General features: G+C 33.0%; 1 protein-coding gene across 1 annotated transcript in view; it reads right to left on the bottom strand.

Annotated features, from left to right (window-relative positions):
• The window catches only part of LOC140148465 (potassium voltage-gated channel protein Shal-like), a 212,254-nt gene that overhangs the window by 143,223 nt on the left and 55,076 nt on the right, over window positions 1-13,955 (bottom strand). Inside the window, 1 exon segment of the mRNA XM_072170430.1 lies at window positions 10,701-10,863. Within this exon segment, the coding sequence (XP_072026531.1) occupies window positions 10,701-10,863 (163 nt within the window).

Genomic DNA, 13,955 nt, shown 5'->3' with positions numbered 1-13,955 from the left:
AGCATGAATATTTAAGAACATACATGAATATTTAAGAACATACATGAATATTGCAGAACATACTTGCACATATTTATGATAGATACCGGTGCTATAAAAGATGCCATAAGTTTTTGCCACTTTTTTCCCTAATCCTCACCATCCATTTCACATTACTTCATCATGATCACACTAACAGCATAGTATTATGGAGCTGAACTGATATGAAATCCACTAGCCAGTTATTTGGTTGTAGAAATTAAACCAGATACATGGCCAATGGATCTCACAGTTAGACGGGGAAAGACTCGCTGAATACTCGAACAGAAATATACGGATAACTTCACAATAAACTTTAATTCCGCATCATCAAATCAACAAAGTGATCACAACATAATATAGATTACGGATTGAATATGCTTGCATCCTCCTCCCACATTGACTGACCATCGACTACATAGGATAATAGGCAAGGGTAATTGATGAGAGAAAGCCGCGGAGCGATATATTTAAATAAGGAAATATAGAAAGAAAGCGCCATAACAATAGCAACATTGGGCAATTCCAGTTGAAATCCACACACCCCCTATGGAAGGCATGACCTTAATCTCCCACACAGGGGTTGTAGATTTCATATGGAGTCGGTCATTAAGATAATCCCATTTGAAATTCACATTCCCTGTGTAGAAGATTAAGGTCATGTCTTACATAGGGGGTGTATGGATTTCAACTGGAATAGCCCCTAAAGATGCACACCATTTTAGTATTCAAACACTTTTCCTAACATTTTCTATTGCATCAATGTAATTCTTCAACACAAAGCAAACACCTCGCAGCTAGTCGCTATTCCTTAGATTTAAGTTTTCACGTAAGTCTACTACCAGTTTGAGTAACGACATCACAAGGTCAGAGAGGCTAATGCGCCATGTTGAAATATTGCAACGGAGACTCAAGATTTCCTCTCCGTAATGTTGCTTAAATACATTAAGCATGATGGGTGATTTTATCAGTCTGCTGAGGCCTATACTTGCCGACCATAAAATGTGCTCTATATAACACATGATTTGCCATACTGCTTCACACTTTAGATTTACATTATGAGCAATATGTGCGATTATCAAATCACATTATGGAGTAAACAAGATTTCGTATTAAACTTTAAAAGGGATGTCATAAACCAAATGGAATGGCCACCCACATGCTGCAATAATTCAAAGCAATTTGTGAATCTTATCAGACTGATTTCGAGTATAGTCCCACCCGCTTTTGGGTGAACATTTTTCAAAATTGGGGTGGGACTATACTTAATTCAAAAAATTTTTATTAAATTATTAAAATCTATTAATGATTTCAAAATGTATACAAATTCAATGCATTTTGAAATCATTTTTTTTAATTTCTGAAATTTTTCGACAATTTGGGGGTGGGACTTTACTCGAAGGTGGGGGACTATACTCGCATCAGTACGGTAGTATAATGTAAAGTTAAAGTAATAAAACTGATCTTGAACATTTTCAAATATAGTATGTATTCCACATCTGCTGCTGTAATGTCTTAATCATGCACCAACTATCACTATCTACAAATTATTAACTTGTGTCACTTGGACAATAGTTCAAAATTACATTTGTAAAGAACTTTACTAAGTTTGGTTATAATTTATCCAAACCATTTATAATATGAACTTGAAATATCAATTTTAAATTAACATTTTCTTATTGCACTGATATAACTGTTCATACAACTTAAAAGTCCATTTTACAATAACGTACTGAACTCAGTGTTCCTTTCACTTGTTTTAATGTTGCACCTTGCTTACTACAAATGAAACATCCAAAAAAAGATAGTAATTTTATTCCTACATATATCTATATTTTAAACTTTAAATCTTGAAATGATCCAATTAATTTTGTATACAGCTGGCATTTTTTCCTTGTACCTCGCTTTATTATTTCTCCAGCTATATACACAATGCAACAAACTACTACCCTATCACGGAATTAATTATGCACCGGAATCACTTGCTACAAAAAGGAAGACTTGAATTTATGGTAGGAACTGTAAATCTGGGTAAAACAAGCCTACTTGACACCATTGAATAGTATTAATTCAAAAACAGTGAAGTCTTTCTTTTTTTCTGGCAATTTAATTATGATTTATTTGATATAAAAGTGTTGAGTTCATGTAGTTTATAACATTTTGAATTATTATTGTTTTATTATTGTTTTTAATTTTATTACATATTAACCCGAATTAACTTATTTAATCTCTTCCTTATCATCAAAAACCTTTACCAGGTAATTATTTAGCTTTATTATCATAATAATCAGCTGCTTAAAAATCAAAAACCTTTTTATAAAATTTAATTAGGCCTATGTTCCTTTATTTATTTGAGCTAATGTTGAGCCCATATAGCTCAATTACATGTTACCGAACATTAATGTTTTAAAAAGCTTCCTTCTTCTTTAAAAGCTTCCTTTACTAATCAGCTACATAAAAATAAAAAGTTTTCTGGCAAATGCAATTTCACTAATTTGTGTTGATTTATTTAGAATAATGTAGAGCTAAAAACATGCAACCGAACATTAATGTGTTTAAAAGCTTTGCCATTCTAATCAGCTGCATGTAAATCATGGCCGTATGTTGAAAATGTCAGCTCTTCAAGCACTATGTCTAGACAACGGCACATTTGTACAACAATTAACCTAACAAAAACACAATTACATAATTATATGACCTACATCAAAATCTGATCCAATAATGAAATTGAGATATCGACAAAAATAGGAAGCAAAAACAATAATAATAATTTAAAAAGAAACATATGAAAAAGGACATTTATACCGTACAAAGCTCATTAAGGCAAAAAAAAAAAGATTGTTTGCTTGTCCTCCACAACTTTTTCAGAATTGGGATGGTTGGTCGGGAATTTTTTTTAAGAATATTTATTTTAAAGGTCATAGCCAAAACATGACTGTATGCCTCTAATTAGCTTAATAAACAGCCCAAATAGTTGTGAATTGGGACATTTCTCTACGTATACTATACTTCATTCATGTTTTTAAAACAGTTAAGAAGTGTGTAGAAACTGGGAAAAAAACTTTTCAGGATGTCAAAAATGTTGAAAGGAAAAAAAAAGGTTTTTTTTGGAATTTCCAAAATTAGGGTCTGTATTCATTTGTACAGTAAAACAAAAAACACCTTTTTTTCCAGATTTTCAAGAGGGTCGGTCGGTGGAGGACAAGCAAACAATCTTTTTTTGGCCTAACTTTGCAACCTAGTATAGGGATTTCAACATCAGTAAACTTTGATACTGCTCATGTTTCCATGGTAATAATTTTCACAATTTCTGACTTTTGGTCTGAGTGGATCAGATCGTGCAACATAGTTCATGGCTCATACAAAAAAAATCTCTCTGAAGTATTTCCTGCTTTCAATCCACAATTTGGAAAAATTATTATTAAGTCTTACACACACACACCTGTCTGCAAAGATGATAAAATCCAACATTTTCAAACAAATTTCCAAGAATATGAGGACTAGAAAGGACAAGGTAATAAAGCTAACTGATACCTGACGTCACTTGTTTCCTACACACTGACATTTTGAAAGATTGCCTTGTTTGTTTGGTAAATATGCTAAGCTTTTTACTGAATTTGCCCTTCTTAGAGGCCAAATTCAAGCCAACAAACATCAATTTGCATGCTCAGTATTTGACATTTGATGCTACTTTTGAAGCCTTTCAATTTCAAAAGGCTAAAATGACATTTTCTAATTATGTTTTTTAGTATCACTTTATAAAGCTCAGGCAAACTGACATTTATAAATTAAGAAAGAAAAAATCAGGACTACAAATATCATGATGAATATTTGTAATCAATCAAATCAATACACAAATTTGATAAGTAATATGTTATTTCTCTTGTTTAAGTTTTTGAATTTTTTAATCATATGATTTTTTCAGTGGGGGTTTAAAATTTGATTTGCTTTCATTTTCTGTTCTTAATTTAAAAATTAAAATCTTGAAATATCTGTCAAGACACAAAAAAATAAATATTTTGAAATATGTGTCAAGCCACATAAAAATATTTGTTTAAGAAATCAATAAAGATCATATTTGATACGATTAACATGTGAGTATTCGTTATCTAGTAAGAGTCACTAGACATGACTGTAAAGAAATCAATAAAATGTAACTGTCCCTTTTGCTGAGAGAAGTCTTGAGCCAAGAAATATGATGCACCACTGTTTTCACCAATATGCTAATGAGCTAAGTCATACCTGTAGCATCCTCCTTTTGTGTATGTCATTTTGGGTCTGTGCACTGAAGTAGGTCTATGACTGGTATCTATTTAGGTACCAGTGCATTTTACTATGTATGTAGATTCACTGTCACACGCCTCGAAACATTCCTCACCTTAAAATCATGTATGGATTGGATATTATAGATTACATTATGTCGGACAAAAGCTGCGGTATTTTGGTCAAATATAATAGATTTTGTCGACCCTGCACTATTAAATAAAATTGATGTTTGGAAATGAATACAAGACAAAACCGTTAAATGTCTTATGGGCAATACCCTGTAAATCAATACAGATGAACAAGTTTCTTGTCACATGCTCCTACTTTGAACTACCTTACAAAAATTAAACAGTCGTAAGTTTGTTCTAACTAAAACTAGGTCTACAGGAATCATGTGCAATGTTTTTCTGCTTATTTATGTACACCAAAGAAAGAACAATCTTTTAAATGTACAGTATATATACTAGAGATGCTTACTGTCATGTTTGTATCAATGGGTGTTGCCATATTGAATAAAACCAAAACACACTTAACCTGCTTATGTGAAATCAAATGTGCAATAGCGTGTGGGTTCAATTAAACAGACACAGGGGCAAAAGCTGACACAAGAATTTGCTCACAGACACTATCATCCAGGATGTACTGGTATTGATACACCATAAGGCACAATTTCACCTCATCTAGTTTCTATTGCATCTATCAAAGGTTCCATACCATGAAAAATACAATCCCTCAAGGATTGAATTTAAACTGTGCTCGGTGAGAAATAATTTCAGCATGAGTGATCGATACCTTGGGATAAATGCACTCCTCTGCAGCTAAGGCAAAAACACATTGGTTACTGATGAAATTTGACCTATATACGGCTAAAACAGAAGATGCTATCACAGCTACATTTGCTGTGTTGAATGGTTTATGTATGTATTATGTAAATTTATGGATTCTCACTGACAGCTGGTGAATGGATTATTATATGATATAATCTAGTCCATTTGAACTGGGTTTCATTATTTTTCTTTAGTTATTAAAAACATTTTCATGCACCACTTCTTATCAAATCAAATGTTCATGCACCATTTCATGATTTCAATCAAACCTTTCAAATGTTGTCATGTTTAAATTCAATTGAGCCTCTCCATACAAAGTGATCTTTTCACGTTTGGATTTAGATCACGTTACAATATTGTATTAACAAAAATATTTTAGAATTTGAATTAAAAATCCATTTTCATGCATCTCAGTGTTCCAACATTCATTTGTTCTTTCTTTTTTTATTCAGTTGTTTGCTATTTTATTATTTAAATTTATTTATTTATTTATTTATTTATTTATTTATTTATTTATTTATTTATTTATTTATTTATTTATTTATTTATTTATTTATTTATTTATTTATTTATTTATTTATTGATTGATTGATTGATTGATTGATTGATTGATTGATTGATTGATTGATTGATTGATTGATTGATTTATTGATTTATTTAAGTTTTTTTAAAGTTTTTTTAAAGTTTTACACTTGTAAATACCTTGAACATTTAGTTAAAATCCTGAAAAAAATATTATACAGTCTTGCTCTTAAATATGGCAACAGGGGTTGAACTTATATCTAAAGGCTAGAGGTAGGTACATGACTTGCAGACCATCATCTTTTTATATTATGTGCTATAAAACATGTTGCCTGGGCCCGAAGAGGTATGTGACAAGTCTCTTAAACAACTTTAGCCAGTCTACATGATCCATTTCAATATTACTTATTTCAGTATTTTTTATATTTTTTATACAATTTCAAGGTACTTTAGAAAGCAATGGAACACTAAAGTCCATTAGTCCATATTAGAATTCCCATGTCTTTGGGGAGAAACAACCTGGGAAGCACCTGGGAAGAACATATCCCATGCATTGTAATCCCATAATAAATAGCGAGTTATCTAAGTTGTGAAAGAGACATATGACAATCCTCTCCTGGTGCTTGACTAATCCACACATCTTGAAGCTATCTAGCCTGAGAAGTGCAAATTGCCAGAACGAATGTCAATACACATAGAATGGCAATGGTTACTGAGAACCCAGGACACTCACTTGCTATGTTTCCCAAAGTCATTGACCCACACTTACTGGCTTGGCTAGTAAGTAAGTTGGGACAAACATATGCGTCGTACATACACACATAAGAATGCAAGCAAGTTCTGTACAAGAACTTTCCCAGGAAGATTTGATTTCTGCTGAAAATGACATTTATCCCAGAAGATAAATACAGTTGCAAATAAACGTCACAAGATTTGTGTGACTGAATAAATGAAATTCATCACAACATTAAGATTATTGTTTTATCATACAATGGTATTGAATTCAGCAGCTGAAATTCCACGTAGATCATGTAGATTGATAATACTTGAGTACTGATTAAGAGTATTTGCATTCATGTCACACATTTATTGAAATTAAATGCGTAGAATTGAAAAACATGTCCATGATTGACAACTCAGCACATGGATGCACAATACCACATATCTTATCATTTATTACCACTTGGCGATATTTCTTCATCATCATCATCATTATCGATTCAATTCCTGGAAGTTTTAAAACTATTCATGTCATAAAATTTGTTAATGTTGCACATCTGTCACATTCAAACATTAATTTAAGTTCATGCTGTTGAAACAATGAGTGATTAACACATAGGAGTAATCTATGGAGTACAACATGTGTAAATTATGAGTAAACATCATCATTATTGTCATCAATACCACTCACATTTATATTGGAAATGTCTAGCTCATTAAGGGGGTACTACACCCCTGTGGTCAATTTGTGACTATTTTTGCATTTTTCTCAAAAACTAATTACACCCTGGTAACAAAAGTTATGTATATTATTGGGGCAAGGAATCCGATTACTACACTGAAATTTCAGTGACTCAAGCCAAGCGGTTCAGTATATATGATAGAAAACGAGGTACATCCTAGTGGTACCTTATTTCTTATCATAAATAACGAACCGCTTATCTTGGGTCACTGAAATTCCAGTGTAGTTATTGGATTCCTTTTGTTACCACTGTGTTATTAGTTTTTGAGAAAAATGCAAAAATAGACACAAATTTATCAAGGGGTGTAGTACCCCCTTAATGCTTTCAAATCTATATGTAACCAGAGAAGCTCATTTGTTATTTTATTTTTCTATTTTTCTTTTTGCAATTTTTTCTCACCTATAGGAGAGGTAGGTATTCATAGACTTTACAAAAATCATTTAGAAAAAGTATTTTTAATACCATCCACTAACAATTTATCAAAAAAAGTTAGAAAAGGCAACATATTAATCGAACCTTTAATAATGCTAAGATAACGCAGGACAAAAATGTATTCCTGACATGTCTGTACTTTGAAAAAGGGCTCTTTAGTTTGATTTTAAAAGGCATGATAGTAGACAGGCAATTCGGTAAACAAATTTCATCCTTAAATTCTCTGTAAATCTCTGTCTAGTCCGTGACAGAAGATCAATAGGGAAACCCTGTGATATTGGATTGTATGTCTAATGTTACTTCTCAGTGTATTCTACATGTTTCTCCTAATGTATAGTGCAAGGCAGACTGCATTGGTGCTTATGTAGAAGCAGCTGTCTAAAAAACCCTCGACAGTACCTTCAGCGGTAGATGTGCACTTTTTATATGAAAAGGACAATTTTCTTGGTTATTAAAAATTATATTTTGCTCCTACACATAAGTTAAAATTTGTTGGCAAACAGTTGGCACAATTGAATATCAAAAGACAAAATATGGATCAAAGATGAAACGAAATGATTAAAACTGGCGAGCTATTTGCATTTTGTTCATGTACGCATTCAATGTATTTGTCAAATTCAAGTTGAATTTCCCCGTACAAGAGTGCAGTATGAGTGCATACAGGTCTCAAATTTGCAAGGGTAAACCCACCAGACAAGTCCTTGTCATGACAACAGTACTACAGCTCATGATAAGGAGCTCATAGTTTTTACAAACAGTTGTATCTCCTGATGAGTATCGATGCCAAATCAGGTCTCCTGTAGCCCCGGGCTCCTGAGAGCAAGCCTGCACACGACAACTTAGATTATTGTGTTTGTATCATTACTAACTCTTGGTCTCATTTTGCTTGCACTGTTTTCCTCACATTCTATCAAAACCAGTTGTCAGGTAGAAAATTATATTATTGGATTTGTGTGTATAGGGACTATTTCCTTGAAAAACACCTTGCATTATGAGATCATTTGCCTACGTGTCATTTTTCAAAATGACGCCGGTAATAAATAATGCAAGTCTATAATCCTGCAGCTAGAAGCTTGCAAATTTGACTTAAAAATGAAATAATCTCATTTCGCTTGCTACGTTTTTAAAAACAAGTCACCAACAACAGAAAAATATCAATATATACATGTGAAATACTTTGCAAATATATCTTCTATTATCTCCCAAAGTACACAACCTTAAGTTGATATTTTGTATATCCAATAAAATAATATCTACCCATGTTCCAGAAAGAAGCATGATATATATGGGATATACACATACAGAACATGACTTATTGTACCTTATTTCATCCATTAAGTACCCTACCCCTGCAGTAGAATTCTTGATACCCTTCCCAATAATTTTATTAAGATGCACAAGATTCATTTTGAACATGCAAGTTATGAGACTCATGGATTGAAGTAACTCTAGGGCTAACTGACTTTTATACTACCTCATTTACTAATGACCATAAACCATGTCAACAGTTACAAGCCTAGTGGATACACTGTAGCCTAGTCCCATCATCATCGTCACCATCATCCAGGTACTTGACCTCTTCCCAGGCATGCATTGCACATTGGGCCTGTTGCTCACACTCAAGTCCCTTCAGCTGATGCAGCTAAAAGGATTGCCATCTTATAGCACAAACATGTTGTATAGACTCACAATGGTGCTATCTACTGAAGATAGCTATTTATCACAAGTATTGCATCGCAGCAGGTGGTGTTTGTATAGTGTCAAAATAGATTAGAAGATTGCAACAATATGAGACCTGAAAATATGTTTATGCAGTTTGAGATTTTTTTTTTCACACAACGAATGGTAGACAAGCATCTATACATAATCTTATAAGGCAAGTGTGTTGCGCTGCATGTATAATTTTATACATCTAGTTTTGTAGCTGCAAAACAATATTCTTGCTTTGATCCTCTGCTATAAGAAGTGGATAATATGCTATCTTTAGCTCGCCTTTTTCTTCTTCAAATTAATTTTTTCATGTAAGGCTTTTATTTTTTAACTAAAAATTATTTGGTAAAAATAATATTTTTACTCTACAGTTGGTGGTATAATAACTCACGATATGAACCTAAATGAGTCATTAAGATTTGGTTAATAAGATTTTTAATTTTTCGGGTTCCTGAAACATGTAAATATTATTATCTCAAAAAACTGTAATTAGTTTTAGTGGCATATTCAGCCTTTTTAATGGCCAAGAATACTAAATGAAGAAAACAAAATGCATGACAGCTCAGTTACTTCAGTCGAATGTGTGCAATATGAACAGAACTGTGCACACATAATATGGCTGTCTTACATAATCAACTCAAGATTCCTGTTTTCATCATGGTAAGAATTGGAACATACCGATTATATAATGATCCAGGAATGTGTATCATCAAACCTATGTTATGATATAATCTTTGAACAGGTGGTATGCCTTATTCATAATCCAAAGACGAGCAGTATCTATCATATACATTACTATATGCTACGCAATAAGGATCAGTTTGGTACCAATTTGAAACTGGGGAAAAACTCTCATGTCACACAAATTTAATAATTACAAACCTTCATGAGTAGAAGATTGTTTACTAGATATCAACACTTGCCGCCATCAGACTGTTTTAGTTTGGTGGGCGAGTCAAATAATAAATAGCAAGTTATACATGTAGCCTTCAATACAAAATATCAAATTATCTAGGGGATTCAAAATGGAAACCTGTGTGTCCAAACTTTGGTCTCTAGTTTAAGTTGCAGTTATCGACCAATGCTGAATGCCTAAAAACTTGCTTCAAATTGTTGTAACTTTATTAGTCAATATGAATCTTTAACCTACTCCTTTTTATCCATGGATGTTATCGTTTTCAAATAATTTCAAGCATGCGAGTGAAATGTGTATTGATATACCGTAAACGTTCGCCTAATAGCGCACCTGGGCTCCTTTGCCTTGGGGCATATTTTATGTACAAATAGGTAGCTCCCTCCTCTAAAATTCCCAACAAGAATTAAAGGTACATGCCCTTATTTGTTGTTGGAATTTTTATGGGAGGGCACTTTTAGTTTGTGTCGAAAATCCCAGTTATGTCACGGGAATCCATAGCGCCATTAGCCAAACATTTACGGTATGACATGATATGCTTGTACTCACCCTTTGTGCTTTTCGTTTATCTGCTCTCTGATTTTGATGATAAATCCTGCTGAAGTTTGAGACAATAACAGGCACAGGTAGAGCTATGACCAGCACACCGGACAGAGCGCAGACACCCCCTACAATCTTACCAATAATCGAATGTGGTACAATGTCACCATAACTGTAATAGAAAACAAAAAGACACAATTGTTAAGACACTCATCTCATAGTAGATATTAGCGAAGTTATAAAATGTAACAGAAATGCAACGATGTGAGCTTTTTGAATAAGAACAATGTTAAATAACTGCAGACAGTTACCAGATATTTAACTTTGAAGGGATTCTTGCCAGCAAAATAAATTCTAGTTCTGACATCCTTGAATGAAAATCAAACATTTAAAAGATCTTTACACCAAAGGATTCACAAGTTCAACTGAAGGAGAAAAGTGAAAAATATCAACCAAAAATGAACTGGTATCCCTACACTAAAAGCAAAATGGAATAAACAACACACACTCATTTATTCAAAGGTGTTCTATTTTACTTAAATAATATATGAAGAATACAGCAGCAGATTCCACCTTTTAAAATCACAACTTATATATTCTTTCAAAATATTGATAAGTGGGACTAAGTGTCTGTTGTCAAAATTGAATGACTGTATAATCTCTTTAACACAAATGTAACAAATTGAAGATTAAATCCATCTACATGATTAATATTTTAGTATACAAATGCAGTAATTAAATTATTGTAATTCAATCATGCATCAGAGAAAGGATGTAATTAAGGGTGTTAGCAAGCATGACAGTTTTATTTTAAGCTTTTATAGTATATATCATAAAACCATATTTCCAAAGCCTATATAAATTCAAACAAAATCATACACTTTGAACTGGCAACCAAACCACCTAAATAGGCCTACTTTTAATTCAAGACAATAGATCCTTTAAGCCACACATAGTTACATTTTATACACTTGTCCACTTAAGCTATCTCAAAATGGCCATAAACTAGGCTAAGTGCCTCTTTGCTGATAATAAATCGGTCTAAGGATCACTATTATAATGGCGTAGGAATTCAACCAGAAAACCAACCATTTCATCATCGATAAAAAATAACGATGACCTTTTTGTAATATATTTTCATTCCATGTTGCAGAGTTCAATTGACCATAAATACCCACAACTTCAAATTTGTCTTAGAGGTGAGGCTATTGTTCAACCTATAATACCAAACCATTTATGCATGAAATCCCCAAGGTACTGAATCAATAACTAAATAATGAATGTGGCAACATGAATTGATTTATATAATATCTACACATAGGCACTTTGCATTTGACAATGCAATTGCTCAGACAAATTAGTAGATGATTTAAGACCGGTATGTAAACTAAGTGAGGTTACACAGATAACCTAAATACCTATTTAGTGCCAACTCAGTAATGAGAAAGAGTGCATGTAATAGCCAGGATATTCTACATACATCCACGCCTTGGTGCTAACAACCAATTAAATACTGATCTGGACCTTTTTGTGTGCTATGTTAAGTTTGCATCCAGTTTGAAAATTCAATGTATAATAACCATGGATTCTAAATTTGGCAGCCTCGCATGGGTGAGAATAAACATAGCTACATACTAGTATCCCAGGTCTATGCTTATATTGTATCTTAGATGTCATGTTTTGTCTTTGATAGCCATTTATACAATTTGCTAGCACATGACATTATTTAAATATTTCAAAAATATCAAAATTCTTAAGTTTTATTAATTTTAAGGTGTCCTGGACTAGCACATCACTGACTGACTTAAAGATGTGTTTTTGTTAGTTTTTATCTTATGATTAAGAAAAAATTGGGCAGTTAAGTTTCAGCCAGGTCAACCAACCTAAGTTACAGCTAGCCTGTCCAGCTATATCCTGAGATTTATTATTTACAAGGTCTGTAACCCAAGCTCATTACCTGGCTGAAAAGGTTGCTAACAGGTTAGATATCTGCCTTAAAGGTTGCTGACTCTCAAGCAATGACAATCTGAACCATAAATGCATCATCAAGCTAACTAGACTGTTTCCAAATTTTCATTAAAAAGGTCATGAATGTAATTATTATTCAACAACAAACATCACAGCTGAAATATTCGGTTCAAAAATTGAGTGTTGTTGACCAGTTTTAAAATATACCTTTGATCACAGCTTTACTTTTAATTTTCTGTTGTGTTATTGTTGTTTTAATATTTATTAATCATTACACACACACAAAATGTGCAACTTTTTTGCTTCTTTATTACACCTAGTACATGTAAGTACCCCCAAATGCTCAAGGAATACATAAGGGGGGGGACAAATTATGAAAATCATGAAATGAAAAGCTTTTGGGGGCACTTTTCCCATACAAATAGTGCAACACAGAATAATTATAATTGTATAAATAATAACAAAATCAAACTCTAGACCATTTTGTTTAGATATTTACCCCAATTCAAGTGTGTAATTAAAAAGTGGGGTTGCTGAGCCAGATTTAAAATGGAAAAGTCCTAAGTTCAATGTAGGCACTAATTAGGGAATGTACCATACATTATATAAATCTACACAACACTCAAAACAATTCATAACAGCCAAAATTAACCACCGGCACTTTAAGCTTAGTTATGATGTAACCTTTTCAATAACCTTCATCATACTAAGACCATCACATCTTACACTTTCACAAACCAAGCCAATCTAATACCATCATTTTCTGAATGGAATGCTGCTATGCCATATAACAGGATTTAAAGATCATGCAATTAAGCATGGTTAAAAGGCACATCATCCACATGTGGCCTGCCCTATTTTTGGTTTCCATGATACATCAATTGTAAATCACTGTGATGGCTGACCCACCCAAAATGACGCTCCACGCTACGTTATATAATTGGCCAAAATGGCTAAAATCTCGTCCCAATCCTCCACATGCATCATTTAATTTCCAATCTAAACTCAATTAGTACCGATTCCCTGAAGACTACCGCCCATGTCAAATGCCATTAAACCTCTTATAATGCGCCACAATCATGCAACAAATCCAGCTTTCCAACAGCTAGCTTGACCATCGCCGATGTCTGGTTGATATCCAGCCAGATTTGAGCCCGTTAAAATGTATCCAGTGTAATTAAATCAAGGGTCAATTGGTCAGATGTATACAAGATCAATGGGATACAAAAAGGATGTGATACGATGTAGAATAGACCTAGCCTAGCTAGCTTAATGTGCCAGCTATACACAACCCAT

The sequence above is a fragment of the Amphiura filiformis genome, chromosome 3, assembly GCF_039555335.1.
Source record: "Amphiura filiformis chromosome 3, Afil_fr2py, whole genome shotgun sequence".
Classification (NCBI taxonomy): domain Eukaryota; kingdom Metazoa; phylum Echinodermata; class Ophiuroidea; order Amphilepidida; family Amphiuridae; genus Amphiura; species Amphiura filiformis.
This window is presented reverse-complemented; position numbering and strand designations above follow the sequence as displayed.